At 41.7% G+C, this 27,821-nt stretch overlaps 1 protein-coding gene across 2 annotated transcripts; it reads right to left on the bottom strand.

Annotated features, from left to right (window-relative positions):
• Positions 1–1,520: 1,520 nt before the first annotated feature.
• OPRM1 (opioid receptor mu 1) lies at positions 1,521–24,651 on the bottom strand. Of its 2 annotated transcripts, none has more exons than XM_050710030.1 (4): positions 24,311–24,651; positions 8,853–9,205; positions 7,414–7,934; positions 1,521–1,553 (listed from the first exon to the last, which is right to left on the bottom strand). In XM_050710030.1, the coding sequence occupies exons 1-4, from the start codon at positions 24,649–24,651 to the stop codon at positions 1,521–1,523; spliced, it is 1,248 nt and encodes a 415-aa protein (XP_050565987.1). The 2 variants fall into 2 exon arrangements, with proteins under 2 accessions (XP_050565987.1, XP_035394737.2); XM_035538844.2 differs by lacking the exon at positions 1,521–1,553 and adding an exon at positions 2,060–2,098.
• Between the last annotated feature and the right edge of the window lie 3,170 nt (positions 24,652–27,821).

Raw genomic sequence — 27,821 nt, forward strand, 5'->3', positions numbered from 1 at the left:
ACTTATTTCTCTTCCTGATTTACCAGTTAAGGCTTTTCCAATAGTTGGTCAATTCATTTCAGTTTGCCGTATGTGGGCATGGCAGACTGCTCAGAACCTGTCAGACTGCAATGACTTTGGACGATGCTAATCTGCTTCCATTTCTAGTGTAGCTTATGTTCTTCTTGTTAGCTAAATAACACTGCTGTGTAGAGCAAAAGAGCATGCCCAGTTTTTCTGAGGGACCGGTTTTTCTCCCTCGTACTTTAAAAACTTAGATGAAAACTCTCTTTCTTAAGATGATGACAATTCTGGTTTAAACTTTAATAATGGCTATGAAGAGATCTTGCTAGACTAATATAAAATTAAATATTAAATCCCTCTGACAGCACAGTGTGTTTTTCAACAGAAAAATAATAATAAAAAAGGCACTTCTGTTATGTCTGGTTTCATATTCTGCTGGTATAAACGGCTACATATTGAGCTGCAACACATTGATGAAACTCCAGTAGCATTACTTCAATTTACAACTTGAAAGGATTTGGCCTTCAATCTTTATTACACAGTCCATGACAGAAACAAAATATTTCACACTAAAAGCATATTCTGTTACACAGATTTGAACAATGAAAAGAAGAAATACACTTTTGCTGCAGAAATAAAAAAAAAAAAAAGAAAAAACAAAACAGCAACCCCATTCCATACAGTTGTGTTTTAGAATATGCTTAAATTCATCAAAGTATTCCCCCCATTACCCCCAGTTAGCTACTGATGATTTATTTACAAAGCAAGTAACAAACAATGGCTAGAAAATACCATTGAACCACAATTATCTACACAGATATTTCTATATTTCATACTAGAAAACAACTAAGATGGCATTTACTTTGGTACAATGTTTCTTTCATAAATCTTAATGTGTTTTAGTAGCTAATGCAAAATGGAGATGTGGACTGTACTACCTTAGTTAGAAAAGCAAACATGGGTTTGGTTAAGAAAAAAATAGATTTTTATCAAAATGTAACTTTATTTTTATTTTTTATTTTTTAATTATTATTTATTTATATATTTTTAAAGCAGCTCTAATGTGTTTACTCTTCCAAGCACTTCACACAGGGACTGTTGCTGACTTCCAAATTTGAGATGTTGCTGACAAGGCAGTTGAAGTTTGAGAAACTAGATGAAAGAGAATTTATCAGCTGCCTGTGCCAGCCCTGACAAGCTTATAGCTGTGCATCTATTCATACTGGAACTTATAGAGTCAGTGCTATTTTGGGGATCATTCTACAATCAATAACAGCATGGAATACTTCCATTTATTCATTTATTTCAGAAGAACTGACACTTCATAGTTTTCATTGTAAAAGTCTAGCTCTTATGTGAGAAATAGAGGAGGAAGGTGAAACTTAGGGGTTTGCTTTATTTTCTTTAAATGAGCACTGAAATAAATATTTTCCCTTTGAAGCTGTGGAACATGCAATCCTTGTAAGAGACGACCTCTTGACTTGCCAATGTGTTATTCTAGATGATCTTGTGAAACTTCACCACACAAATAACCTGCACAGAAAACACCTCTACACAGAAATTTTAAATGTAAATTGAGTACCCAACAGTATTACAACTCAATTTCCCATTATTTCCTGTTGTTAAAAACTCACCTTCACTTTTCAAACTATAGTTGTCTGTCCTTTTAACTTTTGTCTCCAACCTGTTTAACACTACTGTAACTTGTCAGAGCACTTCAGATAGCTACAGATACAGTAGTTTCGCTTTACACTAACATATGTATTCCTGGTTAACATGACTGTTTTGAACACTGGAGATTGGAAAGCCCCTGTATCTCTTGGCTCTGCTTACCGTTAAGTTTCATGCTTCTGTTACGCGCAATGCAGAAGTGCTGCAGAAGCAGTTTTTGACAGACAGGAAAAGCAGGCACTTTCCTCTTTTTTTTTTTTTTTAATTATTAGTTATTTATTTATTTTGAGGGAAAGTGTATCTACACCTTCCCACAGCATACTGCACAGAAACACTGTGGCACTGGTTTGTAATTGCTTTGAGAGCTATGCGGCAGGAGACCCTGTCACGGCAGTGGGGTGGTTTCAGCTTCTTGGAGTTCCAACTGAAAGGAAAGAAATTGCAAACACAATGAGCAGTTACTTGATTTCTGCCCTCCCACCAGTTTGCTTGTGTGTGTGTGTTTTGTTCTTTTCAAGAATAATTAACTTATCATTTGCAGCTACTGACCTGCCCTGTAAAGCTGAACTGGTAGCCCAGGCAGCAAGGCAAGAATATGCCTTTGTCATAAAGCAACAAAGGCAGAGTAAATGATGAAAGTTTTGTGTCTTAGCTTTAATGACAGAAAAACATTAGATCGGCAGTGCTGTTGTATTTGGTCTATTTCATAGCAAGCCAGTTGTTTTCTTTCTAGAGGGGAACCCTCAATGAATTTCACTTGTAGGGAAGGATTTCACTCCCTCCCTGTATTATTTCTGTAGCAACTGCAGGTAAGTTGGTATTTTACATGCCTATTAGTATCTTTTCTGTGTTCACACTAGTAAATTGACTGACTTCTGGATTCGAATTTAAAGATCCAGTGTGAGATGAAGTTTAAAGATTCTGTGTGAGATGGAGTTACATCAGCAAACAAACCCAACCATCCCCATGCTCTGGGCATCCATGGTATCCGCACCAAATCTTGTTCACATACAGGCATGATAGAAAATCTACAGAAATTTTCAAGCAAATCTGCCTAAGACACATCATGTCCTGAAAGTCTGCAACCTGTTTTGCTGCCCAGCAAACAGAACTTGTTGAAAATGGGGGAGACACTGTCATTAAAGTGGTTACGGTATGGAAAGCAGTCACAGATGAACCCTGATGGACACAAATGAGGGAAACGTATTACACATGGGCAAGGATTCTGGGGTGGGGAGAAGGTGCATTTTCTAACTGGATTGTTTTCCAGGTGCTTTCTGCAGTTGGCATCTGTTAGGACTTCTGACTGGAGATATTTTTTTCCAAGGCCAAAACATAACTCAAATGCTTGTTCAATTCAACATGCTATATTTAGGGATTTTTCTTTATTCTGTATTGGAAATGCTCCTCCTCAGCAACTTTTTGTCAAAAATTGACCTGATCCTAAATGTGAATATGAATCTGAGTCTTTTGGAGAAGTCTAGATCCAGAAATTAATTTTGAAGTTCATATTCACTTCTGAATTGAATTAATAGAAATTTCAGTTCAGAAAGCATTTGGAAAATGGTCTAAGTCATGTGGTTTAATTTTTAGGTAGTCCTGTTGTCTTGTGTGTGGAGCTAGGAGTTGGACTCGATCCTTGTGGGTCCCTTCATTCAAACTCAGGATATTCTATTGTTCTTTTGTGGATTGGATACAGCAGTTTTTTTTTTTTTTTAAACCGGTGAACTTTATTTTTCTATTTTCTTATGGAAAAAGTGAAATGTTTTTGTCCATTTTTTCTAATTCTCAGTTCAATAAATGCCACAAACACAAGCAACCTTACAATGCATCTAATTAGTTTCAGCGCTCACAGCATTGTTTATAGATGCTGCCTTTAATGAAATTGTCTAGCAAACACATTCTGTTTTCTTTGTTACCTAGAAGATTCACAAGGGTCCCACGTCAGTAAAAATGTTCAAGACTTTTTTAAATCTAGGAGATAAAGTAGTGCAGAGATTCTCTGTGCATCTGAAGTAAAAGCTATTTCAAAGTTTGTTAGGGTCTTTGTCATGATCCAGGTTAATGCTAGTGACATCAAAAACAATTCAGACATCTGCAAAAGCTAATATTCATTCCTTTATTAGCATTCCCTACTATTATTGGGTCATGCAAAGAAAAGTTTGAAGTAAACAGTTCTGTTCTGCAAGATTTTCTCCAGTGTTCTATTATTCCTATTTTCTTGTTTTAATCTTCCATGCAAATGAACTTGAAAGATTGCCCATGCTTCCCTGAAAATTAAAGTGAGTTGAGCCTAAGCTCTAAGCTCACCCTGAAACAATGCAACCTGAACGTTCTGACACAGACGTTAGCCCAGTAACCCGAAATACATCCCCCACAGATGTAAAGCATCTCATTGTTAAAATTCCAGATTTTGCATGCCTGACTAGCCGCTGTCTTTTCCCCCTCAGAAATATGTTTCTCCACTGGACATGTACTATTTTTCATAAATGCTCGCACCATCAGTGTTTCATTTCTGGAGGAGGTCAGAACTTGTTTTGCACTTTTCCTATATGTAGATAAAACAATAATGCAGTTCTTAACCAAGAACTTTTTGGTAATGTCAAAGAGACGTAACGGAGGCCAAATGATAATATCTTAACTCAGAATAATATGAACATTTGTATCTGTTCTTTTGCACTGATAGAAAACACAGCTGTTGTTCCCACAAGTGAGTGCTTATTTTAAGTGCTTCAAGAGTGTGAGGCCCCAAGCAGTTGAGTGCTTGCAGCTCTCATTAACTTTAGCTGGAGTAAGAATTCTCACTTGGGGAAAAAAAAAAACACACAACTTGTAGAACATCTGTTTCTATGAAAATAACTTGAGCTGTGCTGAGCACTATACACTGCACAATTAGGATTCATACCAAATGCTCTCCAAGGCCCTGTCTATACAAGAAAGAGCTTGTCAGTATACTTAGATCAATACAGCTATACTGGCTAGACTTGCCTGTACAGAAAGCACTTACCTGTGAAAAGAATACCCTGTGAACAGAATTTACAAAGCTCACCAAGTGTTTGAGCAAAGTGTTTTTTTTGTTGTTGTTGTTTTCTGAGAACAAAAGATGGATTCACTATAGGGCTTTCTCTGTCTAAAATAAATAAATAAAATGCTACATTTGTAAGTACTACCCAGAAAACCTTTCCAGAGTAGATTAGTCCTAAAACCCTTCTGTCATTTGGATAGTAAGAGACACCAAAAATGTCTTTTACAGAAAAGTTTGTTGGAGAAGAAAATAAGTAAATGAAGTTTAATCTGGTTTGAACATGGCTTGGTGTGAATATATTTCATAGCCTCTGAGGAGGGTGAAAAGGACTGCATCGACTAGTTGGTGTGCTGCTCTCCAGGGAGCGCAGCAGTCAGAAGGTTCATGTCAGCATCCATCGGGCACATCTGGTAGAAATAAACCAGTGGCAACAGCTGCTCAAGCAAGGACTGCTGCAGTGATGGTGAGGGAAGTGAAATTGGGCCCATTTATGAGCACTTCAAATTCTCTCAAATACCAGACCATGCAAACAGACCTGTCCACACATCTATGAGGACAGGAGTTTCCAAGTGATGGCTTCTCCCTAGGCTGGGGGAAACATGCTAGCTAGCTGCTAGGAAGAGTTACAGAAGTAGTGAAAGCTGCATAGTCACACCGTTTCTTACAGTTCTGAACACATTTCTTTTGTTACATGTATATTGGCTTTTTGCTTCAATTTTCTCCCTTGCTTCCTCACTCTGACCTTATTCCTGATGTTCTCCTTCCTCCTCTGCATTCTTCCTGTCACCTGTCTTTCTCTTCAGCATCTTCCCTGTCACTTCTTTTTACCTGTGCTTTATCTCTTCTTAACTAATTCCACCACTATCCCCTGAAAGAAACTAACACAAAATCTCCAACTATGTGATTAGCTTGCTCCTTACTTCCATTTTTACTTCCATTATAAAGCTCACTTCTATCCCTGCCTCAACTAGCTCTCTCCCTTGTTGGTGTAAGTTGAAAGATCTTTGTGGGAAGGATCACCTTCTGTTCTGTGTTTGCTCAGTGCCCAGTGAAATAGACTTTATCTCAGTCAGACTCTAGGTGTTACCACAGTAATCTGTGCTAAGGGTAGAAGTTTAGAAAGCTACGGCTCTCCTAAAATTAAGGTAAAGAAGTATAAGTAAATGTAGAAAATGTGTTATTACACACTGCACTGTAAAAAGCTGAAAAAGTTAGACATGAACTAGATAAAGATACAACCCCATTGTCAGACACATGCACAAAATTGACTCCATTGAGGGTTGCAAAAGCCTTAGTGAGAGCTGAATCTGTCTACTAAGCTTTTGCTACACATAGTGAATACTACACGTACATACACACATACATATATGTATGTGTCCATGCCAAGTTTGGCAGTTCTGCTCCACCACTGAAGTGTGGGTAAGACTGAGCAGACACTAACTGATTTCTCAGCCTGCAGCTTGGCATGTACAAATCATGTTCTGGTGAACGATACCACCAGCTGCAGATGCTCAATAGACCTTCCTCTTCTCCCTTTTGCTTGCTCCTTCCTCTTTTTCTGGTGCATTTACTTTGTATGGATAAGATAATATTCTGATCTGGACTTCCTGATTGCCCGTGTGACAGGTAAGCTATTTCTTTCACGAAAAGCTACTTCTCTGCACCCCAAGAAGGCACCTAGCTTGTGGGTGAAGGGGCAGCAGTGAGAAGCTCATGAAGGAGCAAACTAAGGATATTGCTGATGTTCCAATGAAAGATGATGTGGCAAGGAATAAATTAGGTTTCTGCCTTTATTTCTTCTTTTTAATGAGTTCCAGATAAGATTCAAACCTTTTCTAACAATTGTTAGGCTAGTATGTTAAGATTTGCCTTTGTGTTTTGCTTGATGTTCACCAAGGGGTGTGCTTTGGAAACTCTCAGGAATAATCACCGGTGCATGGATGTCAAATATGTAACAAAAAGGAATTTTTTTTTTTCCCAAAAGCTAAGCAAAAAGAGCCTGAATAAAAACAATCTATATCCTGGTATCTGCTGTGCCATAAAATTCCTACTCTGTATACCTTAAACAGCAAAATGGCACAATACTCCTTAATATGTGTGTGTATACATGTATATTTATATATTTACATATCTATCTATCAAAACCTACACTAGCCAACACAGATATTGATCCGGTACAAGAACTGCATGCAGATGACCTTTGTCTACTTCTTGCATCTCTTACAGGAGAAACATGGCCTTGTAGGCCTTTCTTGTACATCAATCAGAAAGCGTACATGCAGTTTCTTCTCTTTTCAGTTTACTGATGAAATGGTAGGAGACGTGTATATTGGCCCAACCATGTCTCCCTCAACAGACAGAATAGAGAAATCTTTGATTATTCTCTAACCAGTTCTAAATCAGACACCTGTTGTAAACCTTCTGCAAATGAAACACTCTGTTTTGGGTGTTGTGTAAACACATGCATGCTGGACCCTATCATGCAAGGTACCTTTGAAAGCCCTCAGCTTTTGGGCATCAACTAGAGTATAGAACAACTAGCACCATGCAGGGCTGGGGTCTCTGTGTGTGAATACACCAGCTTCAAATGTAGCCCTGAAGGTGTTTAGACGTTCAAATAGCTACAAATCAGTACAAACTGTAACTTCGGAATACATGTCATCTCCAAGCGGGTGGCCTGGATCCAGAGATGACATCTCCACTGCTAGTCATACCTGATGGTTAGTCCTGTCCACAGTGTTGGCAGTGGAAGCATGGTCACGAGTGTTTTGTCGGACTCGGGTGGAGTTTTGCTGCTCAATGGTTGAGGAGGTGGGGATGCAGAACTCTCTGAAACACCTTTTGAAATTCTCATCTAGAAATGCATACAGGACTGGATTAAGGCAACTATTTGTATACCCTAGAGCAATGCAGAAGTGCCAGGAGACAGTCTGGAAAGTAGTTTCTGGGATGTTGACCAGGGCTTTAACGATGACATAAATGTGGATGGGAGTCCAGCAGACGATAAACACTGCCACCACTACGAGAACCATCCTCGTGATTCTCCGCAGGTTCCTGTCCTTCTCCTTAGAGCCAGATAACATGCGAACACTCTTCAGGCGTAAAATCATCAGCCCATAGCACACAGTAATGATCAGGACTGGCATGATGAAGGCAAAGATGAACACACAGATTTTCAAGAGGTTCTCCCAGTACCAAGCAGGGTGGGAGAACTTAAGTGTGCAGTCAATAGAGCCTAGAGATAAAAGAAAAGAGCAGAGAAGAAAAAACTGGTCAGTTTGGCATTTGCTTCACTTTAAACCTTTTTTGTTAAATATCATGAGCAAATACATGAAGATTTACTATGTAAATAACTAAAACAAAGCAATCTGTGATCTGTCATTGGCACAAACATTGATAGAAAACAGCGCTGCAAAATATGTATGAAGCTTTAGTTAGAAAAACAAGAGCAAAAAGTAACGTTCTCCTTTGCATTATATTGCTTGGAATTCCGCATATATTTAACAAGAAAAAGAGTTGAACTGTCATTAAGTGTTCAAACTTTGGCTCATTTTCACTTTTAAGATAAAACCTGGTGAAAATAAGATGATTTCAGCACTGTATCTGCTGCAAATTTGGGCATTTCAAGGCAAAGGGGTAGAGGATGACATAACATGTGGTAACTGTGCACTTTGGAGTGTTTTTGATTTACATTGAGAGGCTGTCACTTGAAGGACACCATTGAGCACCAGCAATCCAGAATATGCTCTCAGTTCTGTACCACGTCCTGCTAGATGAGGTAGAAAATGAAGACCAGCAACTTCAGTGGGAAAATCCGTGGTAAAGCACAGTCTCCTGTGCTTTAACAGTGCATATTCCCTTATAGCTGAAGGTAGGCACAAATGCTTTTCCAAACACTACAGGGGCTGTCTAGGGCAACAAGACTCACATGGATCCCGCTGGAGCTGCTGGTCGTCAAAGACTGATCACATGCAGAGCTGTCTCTGGTCAAGCAGAGCCAGCTGCAAAATTTTCCAAGATGGCTATTTGCACTGCCTGCTTCATACAGCTTGCAGGTCAGAAGTTAGTTCAATGTCTCTACAATAAAAAGAAAGAATGCAGAAAGGAGTTTAAACACTGAAATATTTAATTTGGGAATGAAAACAAGACTTACCGTGCCTGTATTTAGTAGTTGCCATGAACATAACTGGCAGGCCAATGGCAGAAGAAAGAATCCAGTTGCAGACATTAACAATTTTGGCATTTCTGGGGGTACGGAAATCAAGGGCCTTAACTGGGTGGCAGACAGCTACATAGCGATCCACACTCATGGTGCAGAGCGTAAAGATACTGGTGAACATATTGTAGTAGTCTATGGATATAACAATCTTACAAAGGATTGTACCAAATGGCCATGTTCCCATCAAATAATTCACGCTCTGGAATGGCAGAGTACTTGTTGCTAATGCATCTGCCAATGCAAGATTGAAAATATAGATATTGGTGGCAGTCTTCATTTTCGTGTACCTAGAAAAAAAAATCAGCAAAAAATGTGAATGACCATAACTAGCAATGTTAAACAAAATTGAGGCAAGAGCACCACCTACAAGAAACTTCCGTGAAATAATGTTAGATGCTATCAAAGACAACCTCTTCTGCTGTTCACTTTTTAACCAAATGATCTTGCTATGGTTTATCTACAGTATTATTTTGTAATTCAGTCAGACATTAGGTAACAGCTGTAAGAAAGATTAGAATACATTAATTTAACTTGTGCAGAGAGAAAGGACACTTGTAGAAGAAACAATATTTTGATGGCTAAAGAACAGAATCACAGAATCACAGAATCATCTAGGTTGGAAGAGACCTCCAAGATCACCTAGACCAACTTCTGACCTAACACTAACAAGTTCTCCACTAAACCGTATCACTAAGCTCTACATCTAAACGTCTTTTAAAGACCTCCAGGGATGGTGACTCAACCACTTCCCTGGGCAGCCCATTCCAATGCCTAACAACCCTTTCAGTAAAGAAGTTCTTCCTAATATCCAACCTAACCAAGAAATAAGCTGAAAAAATATATATATTTTCTAATACTGGATGCTGTATTAAATGGATAGATTTTGTGTACCTTCTGATGCCATGTCAAGTATGAGAACTGTGGTCTATACAAATGGAGAAAGCATTTCTAGGTTGTGGAATAGTAATGATGTAATTCCTTAGGGAATAAGTACCTGAAAGATTAGTGTAATTATCAAACCCACTACATCTGAAAATTTATGCTTTTGCTTTAAGACTTTCTTACCTGCTTGTAATTATAGAAATTTAAAATAATTTGTTATGATGGTTACTTCATTGCTTTGCTGATTTCAGTGTCCTATACAAATTAGACAGATGTTCTTCCAACTGAACAAGAAGACAGAATCTATTGACCATATGAACTGAACATTTCAATAAAACCACCAGCCCTTTGTGGATGCTGCAGCCCTGTTGCTTGAAGTAGGTGTGCATGCCCTGCTCTGCTCCACAGTGCCTATTGCAGCAGGAGGGACTTCAAGCTACTTTGCACTCCCTTCTTGCTAAGTCTGTGATACCAACTATGCAAAAAACACTTTCTGAATTTTAAATGTGTCACACTTCAACCACAGCACAGCAGACGGAGCTTTACGTGTTTTAATTTGTGTTTGCATTGATAAAAGTAGAATTCAAATTCTTCTGTCATTTCATCAGTTTTTTTCATGAGCCCTTTACAGTTTCAAGTCATTGTGTCATGTGAATAGCCCCCTTTTTTTTTTTTTTTTTTTGATAGCTATACTTTTGCAGTGGCTCAATGAATGTTTTACTACAAGCCCTGTTCTTGGCTAGTCTTTTCTGCTGCCCAGACTGCTGCTGAGTTTGCTAGGCACTGGGGCCATCTGGCTTTTGGGAGGTCATATGGCTTGCTTCTTTGATGAAACCCTCCTGTGATCCTGCAAAGTAATACAAAGTAATAAGCACGGTATTTGTTCAGACATTTTATAATGTATTGACCGATCTGCAAGTGGAACAGTACTTTAAAAATATTTTGGGGCAACTTGCTGGGGAAGACAAAGTGTAAAATACACTATTTCATGGTTTGTTTTTTCTTGTTTTTCCTCTGATCTATCCAGATCATGAGTCAGTTGCAAGGAACTGGTGACAGTGCCATGTGGGGAGCACACTTTTGGAACTTTTTTGGTAGGGGCTGGAGGAATGCAGACTTTTTACTGAATGCATCTAGATAACTTTTCTGATGAACATTTGAAGAAGTTCATACTGTCTTTGTTCTCTCATTTCATGGCACTATGCAGGAGGAGCCACTAACAGCCTTAATGTCAAGCTAGGGTGTTCTGCTAGAATATTTTTAAGTAGATCCAATCTCTTACTTGACTTCTGTCTTGAGAAATATGATCTATGATACTTCCAAGTTTTAAATAAAATCTATACTCTGAAATTAAAGTACTCTAAAAACTTTTCTTAGGGAAGCCCTCCGTTTATCCAACAAATTGCAACAACAGTTTAGGAAGCTGAAGTTGTACTAAGTCCTTTATTTGCTATACCCCTTGCTTCTTATCAAAAATGAATGACTTCTCTATGGGTCTGACAACAGATCCAAGATTAGCTAATTCTGTGTCCAGAGAGCAAACCTGGATGTTTAATGGCAATGTGAGCAGACATTCACAGCTTCCTCCAGCCTAACTGGCTCAGGCAGTGATAGCAGTGGACGGGCAGTGACTCTGAACCCTCTGTGGATGAGAAAAGGCAATGCAGACCCTGTGCTCTCATCCAGGCTGCTGGTCCATACTCAGCTCTGAAGTGATTGCCTTGTCTTTACGGCTGGAGAAGAAAACAAGCTTAGGTATGCTTCTTTGTGCTGCTGCCATCACACCTGATTCTGGTGTAGTTCTGTCCAAAAAGAACATCATCATCATCAGCAGCAGAAGCAGCTTATTATAATGATTTTTCATCAGTAATTGAAAATATTCCTATGCTTTAAAGGCAGTGCTTGACACAGCAAACAAAATAGATCAGCCAATAGGTAAGTGACTTTCAGATTAGTATGCCAGAGGATGGGTAGAGAAAAACTCTGAATAAATGGAATAACGTCTCTTCACTGACACTACCATGGGCCTTATTCCACTTAAGTACGACACAATTTTTGGTTTTGGTATCTTGTTTTCACTGTTGGTTTAAGCCTAAAAGTTCTTGGACTTTCCATTATTTCATGTAATGGGCTCTGTAGGCTATTAATGAAAGATTCTGCTTGATGTACTCCGTAATCTTTGTGTTTCTAATCACCGTTTTCTTACAAAGAAAGGAATCCAAGCTTTTGCGGTGACAGAAAGCATTTGCTTCCACAATTGCTTAATCAACAAAAGCCTACTGAAATTCACAATATTCCTTTCAGTGATTTCTATGGGATTTGAGTATTTCTCTGTACTGAATATTTAGAGATTTTATAAAGAGCTTATTTCTAAAAAGCACATTTTGTTAAAGGTGTATTTCTCCAAATAAGTAGATTATCAGTGTCCCCATGATTGTATTTTTTTTTATATGAACAAATAAATACTGAAAGAATTGATTAAAATAGATTTTTAACAGCATGAAAAATAACGGTCCTCAAAATGGAGCTCTTCAAAGCCTTGGTCCTAGCTTTTATTATATCTTTTCTTAAGGTATCCTTAAGTCTACCTATTTGAAGAAGCAGCACAAACAGTTCCATCATACAGACATACACGTGTATGTGATCGAATTGCTAAACTTCAGAGGGACTGGATTTTATATGTAATTAAAGTCACAGGCTATCTGTAGAGCTAACTTATAATGCCGAAAGCACTGTGTTTATAAATGTGATCTTTTAACAGATACTGTTTTCACACTTTCATTCAAGACCATTAAAGAATCTTAAACCAAACAAATGTGTAAAGAAAAAGTCTTAAAGGCAAGCCTTGGAAAATCTGAATGCTGGTATTTAAATTAGATGGGAAGTTCAGCATCTGAAACACTAACTACATTAAGTTTTGCATTACAATGAGTAAGGTTGCAAGTGAGGATAGAAGTTGGCTTTGAGCAACATTACTTTTATTTTCACAGCTCTGCAGTGAAATATTAATACAGTAATATGATGATTCAACATTTTGGTGAACATTTAGCTCAACAGTGCTATGGATAAATATTCACAGAATCACAGAATCACAGAATTGAAGGGGTTGGAAGGGACCTGGAAAGATCATCGAGTCCAACCTCCCTGCCAAAGCAGGTTCCTTAGAGCAGGCTGCCCAGGTAGGCATCCAGACGGGCACCTCAATTTAATTATGCTCCTTATAATACTGACACCCACTAATATGCTTCTTCTATCTCCTCATGGCAGGTTTTGTACCATAAAATATCAATTTTTATACAGTGGTTTTTGTTGATATTAGGAGATGATAGATCAGGTTCACAACTTTAAGTCTGTCTAATTCTGTAGGCAGCACTCAGTCTTGCTTTTATCTTTGTTCTATCCAGCAAAGATTTAAAATACACTTGAAGATTTGAGCTCTAGAGATCCACTCAACTGGGATTTGCCTGGAATAAGCAAAAGCAGTAAGGAAAACCCTTTGAATTCTACTGAAATAGCCACTAAGTTCCTAGCACTCCAGGATAAATAAAAGCCTTCAACTGGCAGGCCATGGGCCAACTTTATTTTGGAAACCAAACAAAAGGTTCATCAAACTAACCTAGATAGACCCTGCTTCCATTGTACAAAGTGCAATAGCACCTTGAGCAGGGGAAATGAGCACCTTGCCACCCACATCCCTGACATGCAAGAAGAAAGAGATGTGTTCATGCCTGTGCATTTCTCTCTTTCTGTGAGATGTGTGACACAGCTCTGTTTGTGGCCCACTTCAACAGGGAAGTCTCCAGGTGATCACCTCTAAATATTTTGAAAAATGTTTTAAGTCTCAATGGCTCAAAAGTAAAGAGCAAATAACATGAATAACATACATTCTCTTAGAATGAAAGAAAGAAGGAGAGAGAGAGAGAAAGAAAGAAAGAAAGAAAGAAAGAAAGAAAAAGAAAGAAAGAGAAAGAGAGAGAAAGAAAAAGAAAGAAAGAAAGAAAGAAAGAAAGAAAAAGAAAGAGAAAGAAAGAAAGAAAAAAGAAAGAAAGAAAGAAAGAAAGAAAGAAAGAAAGAAAAAGAAAGAAAGAAAGAAAGAAAGAAAGAAAGAAAGAAAGAAAGAAAGAAAGAAAGAAAAAGAAAAAGAAAAAGGAAGGAAGGAAGGAAGGAAGGAAGGAAGGAAGGAAGGAAGGAAGAAAAAGAAAATTTAGTTCATAGCATGCTTTTTCTAAGCCTAATAGACACAGCTGATAGACTGGCACCTGAGTCTTGTGCAATGGACAAAACATTTACATTCATGTGGGTTGTTGAAATATATCCTCCTCCAGATCCTTCGGCCCTTTTGTAACACATCAGTCTTACACCATCTTTGTACCACTGTCTGGTGCAAAGAAGCCAGAGACGTGGTCCATGTTTAGCCTGATGAATATAATAATGTATATATGTCATTACAAATTCATTTGAAAGCTCCTATCTAAAGAGTAACAGTGAGGAGAAAAGCAGAAACAGCCTTTTGCACTTAGGAGATAGGATGGCTGATGGTAGATTGGTAACAACTACTTTCAGCAACACAAAGTCATACAAGCTTTTGTCCATAGAATGCTAATTTGGAGACGAAGGCTGCTTCAACTGATCTGTGTTTAAGTAAAATGCAAAATATATGAAAAACTAGCTTAATTAGAAAAGATTCATTGCAGAAAGCAGCCATTTGTGAAACTTGCTTGGCTGCTCAAAGAAACAACAGACAGCAATTAGGTCTTGCATTCAGACAACCTCACATAACTCTTGTTGATGCTGGAGATTAGGTTAGCGTTCAAATTCATGTTCTTCCTGCATAAATGACTTGTTAAACAAATGAAGAATCATTATGTGCATGCATTAGATTTGTTGAGGTCTCCTTGGGTGGGAAGATTAAAACATGTGAAGCATGCCTATTTGAACCAATTTAAATGAACGTTTATTTTCATGGCTGTTCTGGTACATCTTGTACATGCAACCCAAAAAAAGTAGGAAAGGATTTTTTTGTGTGTGTGTGCTTTCCTAAGACATGAGGTACATTCAATTTTTATTGAGCCCTTAAAGCTCTCACAAAGGTTTAGCCTGGGCTGGACAACCTTTTCTTCTAACAAACAATCCAGCAAGCATGTTTGACACTGACATGATGCCTCTCTGCTAGGTCATATCCTGAAAAGTACCTTTGGTCTCAAGTAATAGAATTAACTGATGGCTATCCTTTCTATTTGTCCTTTTCCTTTCTTTGCATTGTAGTGGGTCTCTTTCTACGAAGTTAAAGACCTGCTCAGTATCTCAGTTACAGCTGTGGTGTTGTAGGAGGCTGCTACTGATTAAAGCTTTGAAAGCTTTGAAAGTAACATATGTTCTGTAAGAGTCTAATCTACCTGTCTGGGAGCACGTGCTTTCATCAGCTTAAAGACTTGGTCTCTGATTCTTCTATTCATGAATACTCCAGAATACTTATGCTGTAAAGCCATTAAACTCAAGCTTTACGTACAAGCAACATAAATTTGTGTACAAACCTTACATGTTATTATGCAGTCAGGCCATCTGGATTGGAGGTGACATACTGTGGTTAACAATCAACTCGTCCTTTTGATTTATGTTCCCCATAGGAGACTACATACGTGGATGTAATTCAAAAATAACGATCCCTCAGGGAAAGCACACAAACAACAAACAGAAAACAAAGCCAACTCCAGCAGGTACAACATTACAGCAGAAAATGTTTGTGCTTAATCAAAGTGAAATTCTGCACATTTGCTTACTTCCTGCACTGACCCTGAGTTTGGGGGCAAAAACTGAACTGGGGAAGGGAACAAAATGTACTGCCATTAAGACAGACAACCGTTGTTTGCTGCCGTTCAAGCCCTGCCAGTCACTGCTGTGAAGAGATCAGAGTGCAAATGCTGAACTCCGTTGGTGAATATAGGGCACCATGAAGTTATCTGTTGCCTAAAGATAAAATTCATCCGGCTTCTCTCTCAGATTTTACATGATTGCAAGACAGCAAAACCTAACTGAGCTTTGGGGTTGTGAAGTGTGTGTTGGCGGTTTAATTAGAATCATGAAAAATTCATACAAATATCAGGCATCACTTCAGATGCCAAGGCATGACATACTAAGGGAGTGTGATAGGCCTAAGAGTGAAAGGCATAGTTATTTGATGTATTTGGTGGGGAATGCAGCAAGGCCTCCAACCACAGGATGCCAGAGAAGCTGTCCTCTAACTTCCTCGCACACCAGCAAGTGGATGCACGTTTGCTAAAGGAGCTTCAAGGTATGTGCTCAATGTGGATCTGAATGTAGGACACACAACTGCTTCAGCTGCTACCTCTTTTCTCCCTCATCCTTTGTTTTCCCACTGCCAAGTCCCTTTTTCACTTTATTCTTCTCCATAGCACAAGTGAACTGAATCCAGAATTTCACCAAGGTTTACTTCCTAGGCTATCTTCCTATCTTTGACTTCCCAGTTTGTCCTTTCCCTGTGTCTAGCTGTATTAAGGCATGTGCAGACCCACCACTTGGTGGCATTTGCTTACACAGCCCCGTTAGGAGAAGGAAACAGAGCACACCACTTTTCATGGAAGAGCATCTGCTCAGGTCCTCTTCTCCTGTAGTCAGAACCAATTAGCAACTTCAATCAGGCCTCAGCTTTGGGACAGGGAGAGCTAAATGAAAGCCTCTGAGGCAGACACGACTTTCTTCAGACTCCATCACTGATCTTTTCAGGAATGTTGCTGTGCCAATAACAGAGAGTCCTGAGGGCATCTGACTCATCCTGTTTTCAATTAATTACAATAATGTGTTGGGCTTTGGGCTAAAATTCTCTTGCTGCTGTTCCTGCATTTTTTTTTTTTTTTGCTACTGAGACAGATCATATGGTGTTTCTCTTTCCGTTGTTTAGTTTGAATTAGTAAGCTTAGTCTCTTCCCAGGGGAAAAAACAACCTTGCCCCCCCCCCAAAAAAAAAAAAAAAGCACCCCACAAAAACAAAAAACAAACAAACAAAAACACAAAATAAGCTTCTATCTTTGGGAAAAATAGCTACTTTGCAGGGGAAGGCTGGTCCTTTCCCTTCAGGTCTGAATGAAAGGATTAACTAGCAGGGAGATTAATCCAGACAGAAAACACAAACTCCACAGTAGCCAACAGGTAACTATTTTATCACCATATTTCTCTCATTATTTTCATGCCTTTTTAATTACATGTATATGCAAAATATCCCTGGAGCCAGCTAAGGACAGGTCTTTATATATATATATTCACAACAACTTGCCAGGCAAACATTCAAGATGTTGCAATGTCTTATAACTCCTATTACCCTAATTTATTTTTCTTTTCCCAGACACCACCAACAGCTATTTAATAATAAAAAGAAATGACAGCAACATGTATGCTCCAATTCCCATACAGTCAACTGCTAGTAAACTGAACCCTTCCCCTCAGCCTAGTAAAAAGAGGGAAACATTATCCCCAAATTATTCCAGTACTTATTCTGGCCTGTTTGTTAAGCCACCTTTAGCTCAGTTTCCGTGTGCCTCGCATTGAAGCACGTATGGGTTGTTAATAATGGCTGTTGCTTTCACAGTTATTGTGTAACACATCTCTGAGAAATAAATCAACGGTGCTAAAAACAATAACTCCAATATATTGCCATTATCAGGCAGCAGGTGCTTATTGCTGAAGTTTTTTGTTTTGGCAGGAAGACGTGCAAAGGAAAACTGTCAGCATCTTCAACTTAACTTTCTCCCCTGTGCATTCAGGGAAGTGTGATTGGGAGTGAAACCACTGACTACGTCAACGATAACTGAGGTGACATTTTTATAGGAGGAACAAGTTAACAGCTATTTTGCCTGTTTTCAGAAGAGAAGCGATCTTCCAGGTGCTGGTTGCCTCCTCCTGGTTTGTGTTCTTATCTCCTCATGTGAGGACTGTACATGAGACATCCCCTGCTTGGCACACAAGCTGGCAGGGAAGATTTTGAAGGTAGTTCTACTGCTAGTGGATATGAGATCCCCAAAAGACTGATGAGGAACAGTAGTGGTTATCCTCCCTGGTAAAAGGCTGTCATCGTGAATATACAGAGATGTGTATATATACAGTGTGTATATAGATACACAGATGTGTGTAGATACACAGTGTGTATGTATATAGATACAGAGTGTGCATCTATATACACAGATGTGTATACAGTCTCTTGTGTGCAAGAGACCAGGATTTTCTTGTGAAGGTGTTGAGTGTGATCTGGAAAGGAGCAGCAGAGGTGAGACAGAGGCTGGAGAGATGGTAAAGCCGCAGGAAGATGTGCCCGTGAAGTGAGAGTAATGGTGAAAGCTGGAGATGGTGGAGAAAGACATGACAGACAGAGGGAGCAAAACTACGTGTTTTGAGAAGACCAAATGAAAAGTACAAGGAAATATGGGTTTGGACCCATGTGACAAGGATGAGATTGCACCTGAAACTGGAGCTCTGACAGAGGCACTGAGTCCATCATTTTAGGAGAAGGATTTGTGAAACTGGCTTCCTGCATAATTTTTCTACAGAGGCAGCAGATCCCAGGGCTGGAGGTCAGCACCAAGCAAGGGGAGAACAGGAAAAGGCACCTTAACTGCTGCTCCTTGCTCCGCTTCAAAAAAGAGGCTCCTGTTATGCTGGGATTGCTCTGTACCATGCAATGAGGAGGAAACACCCCATCCTACACAAAAACAGCTTTGTTTTGAAGTTTTATTCCTGATCTGAGGTACAAGATCTTATAGCTGATAATTGAACACTTCTCAGTGAGAAGGTGGAAAAAATACGCTATTTCATGTTCTTCACAGTTACTTGAGTAGCTATAGTCTGTCATCTTTACTTTTTTTTTCATCATGCAAATTCAAAGGGAAATATGAATAAAATTTAAAAGTGTTTATCATGAAACAGATGAATGAGAATGCTTTTTAACACAGTTAGGCTAAGCTGTGGAACTCCTTGCTAGTGAATACCCTTAAAATCCAACTTCCAAAGGGAAGCAGGGTCTTTGAAAGATAATGATAGCATCCCCACTAATACATCAATAAAGACAAATTCCATGGTATAGGCAAAGATGATTATGGGAAGAACTTTGAGATAAGCCTAATAGCAATTCACTAAATATTTGCTTTCTTTTTTTTTTTTTTAAGATATAATGAATGGATTTGTGTTTTGAAGATAATTATCAAGGACTGAAAACTTATTTTCAGTTGGAATCATAATGAAAATAAATCGTTTTTTGAAAGTGTCCATTAATCAGGATCTCTATAACACCCATCTTAGAACACCTAAACTTAAAAATAACTAATCCAGAAACTTTAACAATGTTTCAGAATTCTGAAATTTTAACTTTAGAAAATGATTGTTTCAGAACAGCTTTGTTGCAAAGTGGTAATATTTGTGACATTTTATTTCCAACCTTATTTTAGATTGTTTTATTTGAGAAATGTTCACATAAAGCTGTTGATAAACATGCTGATGCAAAATGCAGCTCAGAAAGTCTGTCCACAGTGTAACAGACTGTTAGAAGGAGTCTCACACAGAGAAGCTGCTATTTATTCTACTCTTTGTCTAAACACCAGCTACTGGCTATGGCTGGAAAATAGGTCATTAAGTTAGAATGATACTGAAACATTCATAATGTTTTGTTTGAGATATTTGTAAACATGTCATCTTTTCATCTAGCTGCCACAAAAAGTCAGTAATATTAGACTGTTTTTTACAAGGAAAGTAAAAACATTTTGGAAGTGTTTAACATGATTTTTCCTGCAGGCCATCATCAAAATGATACTCCAGAAAATACAGCAGGATCACAACAGTTTTTCCAAGAGGAATTGAAAGAGAGGGGAAGTTTTCTGCCCACTTCTGCCCAGGATTGCCAGGGGGCAGCTGCTGGCCAAGTGTGGGGACCTCCCCTGTGGGGTCAGCCCTATGTCCCACAGGCAGGAGCTGGCTGGGGCCAGGTGCCAGGTGCCCGCGGTGCCACCAGCTCTGGAGAGGTTGTTGGATAGCATCCTGCACCTGCCTCCCGCTCCTCAGGGAGACCGGGGCCATCCAGGGGTCTTTGACCATGGTCCTATCAATATAATTTAAACAAAATGAAAATACAAAGGTATTTGTGGCATTTTACCTATCTGCTTCCCTTGATCCTGGGGGAGGGAGGGGAGCACCTCAATAGTCAAACATTTACCCATTAGCAAAGGTTGGTAAACTTCTACTGCAAACAGTGTGCAGAGACACCTGCCATTCTGTAATGCAGGATGCTAAGGCTCATCCTCTCACTGCACCACTCATTTAACTCGGCATCTGTGCTGTTCCTGACCAGTCATGCTCCTTCAGTTATGTCCACAGATCTTCTCTGACTTGTACTGGTGAGCACCATAAATTCATAATTGACATTACTGGTTAAGGCTGCTGGTAACAACATGGAGGTGGAAATTTTTATTTTCAGACAGCTGACAGCATTAGCATACACAGTGCCACCCAAATGCAGAGACGTTCACGTGACTGTGGGCAGGAAAGAAAAGAATGAATTTTATGGATTTCTTGGTTTCTGAATTCCCTGATGTATGCTGCTACAAGACATTCTGTGGGCCTTCTTTCACACTGCATCTGTGACTCCATGTTGCCTTGCAAAGAAGAGCTCCTGTTTTTAGAGAAATTGTCTTCGCTTCAGCCTCTTTCAAGCTTGAGATCACTTTCAGCTTATTTCTCTAATCTGACTCTCCACTTCATATGCTATAACCTCTTTGTAAACTCCTCAATTTTCCCCTTCTTTACACGTGTGATAATACTTATTCCTCTGGAGACATCAATTCTTCCTACAACTGAAATTTCACCCCAAATTCCCTTCTTAGTAAAATACTTTTCCTGAAGCTTGTGTGAGCCAGGTTGTAGTAAACAGAGCTTTCAGTACAGTGTAGTCTTTCCAAATTATATGATGTTTCAGTCACATCTTTTTTTTTCTTTTCAAAACATTGTGAAGACGTTGGTTTGAGAAATGCAAAAAGCCCTTTGCTTCAAAGAGGGTTTCTTTCCCTATTTTATTTTTTTTATTTTTTTTATTTTTATTTTTTTAACCAGAGTAATCATTTACTGTAATGAAACAAGGCATTTCTCTCCTCCTGTGAAGGACCACAGAGTACCTCAGGCTCCTTTGTTTATGATATGTGACAAAATTAACAGCAAAGCAATCAAGGCATCACTCTTGACTTGAGTGGCACCAGCAGCTACTGATGGAATCACAGTCCTCTCGGGGCACTTCACATGGTGGAGTGCTGGGGCCTCAGAGAGCTACTCCACTCTTCCAGACCGGCGATGCCAAAGATGTTCAGCAACGATCTCTCACAGCTTTCCAGCATTGTGCATGCAGCCTTAATCACAGGGCACATTCTTCCCACTCTGATGTGTGACTAATATCCCACTGACTTGACTACAAGGCAGGAAAAGCCTATAGATTACTGTGCAAATTAATTCAATACCACATGGTACTAATTGTGCACTGTCTTGTTGCACTCTGCAGCAGCTAGAAGTAGCGTTTGTTGTTGAAATGCCCGTAACTACACTGTGTTCATATCAGTAATTCACACTTACACAAAACACGTACAGAAAATAGATAATAAAAATTATCTACAGATTTTTCAGATTACTGGAAATTCATAGCTGGCAGTAAAACCTGACTATTATCGCTGTCACTCAGAAGACATATTTTATACTTCACAAAGGGAACAGCTCGGTGTTAGTAACACGGGGTTCAGCTTCACACACTGCAGATCTAACATGCTGTAAATATTAATTCAAGGAGGAAAATATTCAGCTGAACAGAAAGCATTTGGAAGAATGAGGGGGGTGGTTGATATTGCATTATTTACAAAGAAAGAGGTATACAAAGCCAATGTCACTGTGGATTGATAATGACATCAATTCCATATCAGGCAAGCACTTGCATGGCTCCAGCTCCAAACCCATGGATCTGCTTCACGTGGAAGAGTTGGAATGACTGGATGGAATTTTAAGGTCATCTGTTTATAAGAATAACATTATAGTTATTCCAAAACATATTTCTAAAAAAGCTAAACATGTCATATTAACACGCAGCACTCTGAATAGGAAGTCACTGTTGCTTTCACTGGGGCTGGAATCTGAGAAGTGAATAAGGACAGAGTTTCAAAAATCTAACCATTTACCTCCCAACTCTTAGGATTTTCAAGGTAAACTAGGTACCAATATCACTTTAAAATCTTCCTTCTAGTAGTATTAATTCTTCTCAAAATTAATACAAACTTCAAAACCTCCTTCTTCTTGAGCAGGCATGGTGTGAAAGGTAGATAAAGAAGGGGAGCTTTATGTTATGTCAATTGCAATTGAGTGAAAGGTGTGCCTCCTATCCTTGGCTGGATCTAAGGATACATGAACGTAAGCACATAATCTCATAATTTCATATGCACATTTAGTATGACTGCAAATGCTGTCATGGTAGTATAGCTTTCAACAAGAAATAAATCAAAAAGCTCCCTACTGCAGCTCAGGTATACTAAACCTATATAGAAGCACAGAAAGGAAAGGCATTTTGTGATGCTTAAACCACAGATCCTATTCAACCATAACATGTAAGCTCTTTTTCATCCCAGATTGGTAAATAAGTGTACGGCAGTAACTTGGAAGGAACTCTGTCATATGGAAAGCTGTTCTTGTGAAAGCACAGGAGACCTGGATTCAGTCCTGTCTTTGCCACAGAATTCCTGTGTGGTTTTGGGGAAGCCATTTAATTGATTTGTGCTTTCCTCTGTAAAATGAAAACACATTTTTTGTCTTCTATTACTTCTGGCTTTTGTTTTTAAGCTATAATCTCTGGGAAGGATGCTCTCCTAAGACAGAAAGCTAAATGTAGGTGCCTTGTTCATTTTAGCTTTCTGGTGTAAGTGTAATTGAGTTAATTAATGTAAGAAATATGAACCTAGAACAGGTTATGCCCGCTATAAATACATAATTCCAGGGACGACCTGTAGCATATGCTCTGCTGACAACCATCCTGGCTCTGTTATATTGTGCGTCTGCTTTTTCTTCCAGAGGAATGCATTCAACACTTGCTCAGACAACCACAGCCATGCCCTGTTCAGAAGCACTTTTGCAGCCGTACCTTCATACAGCGTCCAGAGAGAGCTTGAATCTCTGACTGACCAAAACCACACGCCAGTAGAAGAACTTCCCAGCTCTGCCTATTTAAAACATAACCTCCAAAGTATAGTTTTAGTTTGAGCCACTGATGCACACAGTGCGTGCTCCCATTAGGTTTACGAGCTGCACAGGCTTTGCAGTGACATCCCCAAGACATGCTGCCACATGCAGAAGGAAGCATCCTCCACCACGCCGCTGCACCCTCCTCAGCTCCGGCTTTTTATGGCCAGCACTGCCTCCACCGAGCCCGCCACGGAGCCTCCCGGTGCCTGCGGGGCTCCTGCTGCCCGCTGCCCGCCTGCTACCCGGACCTCTCAGCATTGCTCAAAGGGAAACGGGCTGCTTCCCGGAGCCGGCGAGCCTGGAGTGCCGGGGCGAGGAGGGAGCGCACCCCGGGGGCACCCTCCAGCAGCTCCCGCGGAGCTCGGCGGCTCCGTGGTGCCTCGGTTCCCACGGGCAAACACCGGCCCGGTCCCGTCCCGTCCTGTCCCGTCCCGTCCCTCCCGTCGCGTCCCGCCCCGCCGCTCCGGGAGGTGGCAGTGTTCCTCCACGGAAGCCGCCTGCCCCAACCCCGGGCAACCAAAGGAGCGCACCCCCTCCCGCGCCTTTTTTTTTTTTTTTTTTTTTTTTTTTTTTACGACGATTTACGGGAATGAGGTTTGTCACGCGTGGAAGACGCGCTTGCGGTTGACCTTGTACAGCGCGGCGGCAGCTTGCGGGGGAGAAAGGCGCGACATGCGACAGCGCAGCTGGGAGCATGGGCTGCTGGCAGTGGTCGCGACCCCCGTGTATTTACACACGTGCACACGCACGGAGGTACATACGCACACACAGATACATACGGATATAAACATGCACAGCACCACTTGGGGGAGAGGATCTGTGCATCCTGGCAGAGAGAGGCGTTCAGCCGCAAAGCCATTTGTATTTTGCTCCTGCCTTTGGTCTTTGGTCCTGTCTTTGGTCAGCCGCGGGGATGTGTACCGCCTGTCTGTGAGCGCATCCTCACACGCAGCGACCACAAGCCCTAAAACCCTCCCTGCCCAGCGGAGAGGTGCCAACTTCGGCCCCGGCTGCGCAGAGAGCAGCGGGGCCGCAGCACGGCGGGGCCGCAGAGCATCTCCTCGCAGCGCGGCGCTTCCCGAGCGGGCGCCCAGCCCCGCCGCCCCGTCGCAAGTTTCTTCCTCCCGGTTTTCCTCCCTCCCCGGCCCCTTCCCCACAGCCCCCTTCCCCTCCCCTCCGCCGCCCCAGCGCGACCCCCGTCCCCCTCCTCGACGGCGGCGGCCCGGGCGGGGCGGGGCGGCACCCACCTGACGATGACATACATGACCAAGAAGTTGCCGAAGAGCCCCACGACGCACACCACGGAGTACAGGGCCATGATGGCGATGGCCGTGACCACCGAGGGCCCCCCGCCCGCGGGGGCGCAGGGCCCGCCGCCCCCCGCGCTGCCGTTGGCTCCGCCGCAGGGCTCGGAGCGGTTCCAGCCCGCCGCCGCCGAGCCGTTCCCCCAGGAGCCCGGCGGGGCGGCCGCGCAGGGCGGCGCCGAGGGGCGGCAGGCGGCGGCCGAGGCGTTGGCGACGAACGGGTCCTCCAGGGCGCCGGCCAGGAGCGGCGCCGAGCCGTTGCCCAGCAGGTAGGCGACGGCCATGGTGCGAGGCGGTGGCAGTGCCCGGACCGGCGGCGGTGGCGATGCCGGTGGCGGTGCGGAGCGGGCGGTGCCGGGGAGGCGGTGGCGGCTCCCGCCCGCCCCGACGGCGCGCCCCGCCGCTGGGTGCAGGCACATGTGTGCGGCGGGCGGGACGGGGAGGAGGGGCCTGCGGCGGCGGGGACGGCAAGGGGAGGGGGGGAGGTGGGGCTTGCCCCCCTCCTCGGCACCCCAAAAAGGCCCCGGGGGGGAGCGGGCAGCCCCCCGCGGCGGCCGCTTCCTGGTGGGAGCGGAGCAGGGTCCGCCCGCTGGAGGGCACGGGCAGCGGGGGCACGCCAGGAGGTCTCCCCTTCCCTGCTAAGCTGCGGTGGCGCTTGATAGAAAAGGGTTTAAAGCGCTCCCCTTCCCCAGAGCATCCGCGGCAAACGGCGGGGGGAGAGAACCCGGCGACACCTCACGGAGTGAGGGGGCTAAGGAGCGGGGCAGGGAGGGGAGGGGTATGGCACCGATGAACGTAGTGAGTCAGGGATCGTGACAAAAGCGTGCCCCCCTGTGATTATATAGCTCGAGGAGGATGAGACTAGGAATAAAACGTGGTGAACTGCACGGCACCGCACCGGGAGTTGAGTGTGAGCCGAGCTGTGCTTTGGCAATGACTCGGATCTCATGGATCCTCAGTGTTTTTAGAGGAGTTTCTGCTCCAGAGCTCTGAGGATCTCCTCTCCCAGACATCGGTGCGATTGTTATTGGATGTGATAACATGGAAAAGGAAGGCATCAACACCATGCTCTGAACCAGAAAGCTTTATGTGCATTGTACTGGCTGTTTGAGTGGCCCACTGCTTATTTCCACCAGCACATTTCCGTGATCAGTTTGTTCCAGATGAGCACAGAGATGCATCTCCAAGAGTGCCTGCTGGGTGGCTGCTCATTAATTACTAGGACCCATCTCCTTTACTGTCTCTCATCAATGAAATCAGAAGGGATCCTTCGTAAGGCAAAAGAAAAAAAAAAATCAAAACACCTCCTAGTGAGCAGGAAGGAGACAGACAGGGGTGGTAATTGCTCCTGCTGCTGCATCATAGACCCACACTTAGTGCATCTGCTTACCACAGGCAGAGCACCTCCCGCTACTTCAAGAGTGGTAATGGCAGAAACAGAGAAAAGAGGAGGATTGCACCCTGCCAGAAAGATGCAAAAATACAGGCATTTTAGTCTGAGGAGTTCCTGTGCTTCCATGTCAGAAGCAATGGCAGCCAGTGCTGATTAGGGCAGCGAGGACAGGAAGGGCACACAAACTCTTTAAAAAGTCTCTCTGACCATTAGCAGTGGGGAGGAAGAAGAGAGAAAGTGAAAGTGGTGTCACTGGACTTTGGGAGGGACATGGATCTGGATAAGAGGTGTTCATTTTTTTTTCAAGTTATGTACTGGTAAGTCTTGTCAGAGATACGGTGGAATGGAGGAAGAAAATCAAGTGAGCTATTTAGGGGCGCTTTTTGTAGATAGCATGTATTGCTTCATGGCCAGAGAGAGTATTTTTGGCATCCTTTATTAATGGGAGAGAGCCATTTAGCATCATATTCAGAAAAAGAAAAAGTGCTTTAGAATAGAAAAAATTGTGGACAAGGGGAAATGAAAGCAAGAACTGAGATTTCAGATGGTGAAAGTCACTGCCTCTTTATCCCTTTATGAAGTATAGTATGTTTTAGTCATAGAGCAGGAGGAACAAGGCTTTAAAACTGCGCCATTCTGACTTCTATCTCTGGATATGTGCATAGGACAAGACCCTCTCCCACTACTTCCCCTTTGTTCCACCAAAGCCATCAGAAGAGTTTAATGTAAGCCCAGACACAATTAGTGCTTAGCCCTATGGATATACCTGTGCCTGGCTGGGTAAGATGGGCAACAAAAATCAAGGCTGCTAGGGACTTTTTGGTGTACCCTGTGTAATAGCCAGATTTGTATCATTCTAGATTATCAGAAGGGCCTTTGATGCATTAAGAAAGTTTTAAAAATAGATGCCCAGGTAAATCTAGTGTTATATACAAGGCTTTATTATTAAGATAGAAGAATTATTATGCCTGATTAAATCAAACTTTTGGCAGGTGCAGATGAAAACTGAGATCTCAGAGAGGATTGGCAACAAGCCTTGGGAGTCGAGCCCATTTAAGATAGGCCTCATTAAGCAAAGTTTCAAAGGTAAGGGAATGATAGCTAAATGCACCTCGCTGCAAAGTTATTATGAATGTTATTGCTCAAGGACATAGGCATTATGCAATAAATCTTTACAATAATGCTTTCAGATGGTGAAGGACAAATTGAGTATAATAATACATGAGACCCTTTCTTCAAATAGTTTCAGATAGTGAAGGGCTGCATAGACAAGATTCTGCTGAAAAGATATTTGTAAAATTGCAGACCAGTAATCCTGTGGATAGTATTGCAGGACATGTAGAAAGGGGAAGCACACACATGTACATCTTAAATGGATGTCTCGACATCAGGCTGGGGGCAGAATTACAACCTCCGACTCAGATCAGATTTTTGCATGTCTCTTTTCTGCCAGAGCACTAGGGATAGTTAAGCTCCCAAGGCTGTAACTAGAAATGGATGGGGTCAATACTTGCAGAGAATTTTAGGGTGAAAACAGTATATCAAAGATTGCCCTAGGAGTACTGGTCAGAGAGGTCACTCTCATGCAATTAGAGATAAGTCTGCAGCAAAACCAGATTTTCATGTAGCAGGTTCACTTCCACAGCCTCTCTGTGAGCCCTAACCTAAATGGAAAGCACGTTCCTTGCTTACAGCTCAGTTAATAAATAGAACTAAGAGATTGGGTATGGTGGCTCAGCACTCTGTAAAGATGGCTGCTCTACTGGTACATGTAGTAGCATGTACTAGTAGCCGCTAGTAACATGGTGGCGGGACTTATTTCTTCTAGGATTAGGGCATGAAAGGGTCTGGAAGCAAACTGTGCTCTTCTTCAGCCTTGCTGATGGAACTATTCCCTCTCCTCACAGAATGTTAGCCTGTGCTGCATCCACATATACTAACCAGACTAAGGAGCAGAAGTTATGCAAGACTGGGGAAGGTGGGCAATATCTCAGTATGGTAGCCTTCAACTGGTTGTGAACTCCATTAAAGACAGATCCTCCTTTCTCCCCTCAAAGACGT

This window comes from Cygnus atratus, chromosome 3 (assembly GCF_013377495.2).
Source record: "Cygnus atratus isolate AKBS03 ecotype Queensland, Australia chromosome 3, CAtr_DNAZoo_HiC_assembly, whole genome shotgun sequence".
In the NCBI taxonomy this organism is placed as follows: Eukaryota; Metazoa; Chordata; class Aves; order Anseriformes; family Anatidae; genus Cygnus; species Cygnus atratus.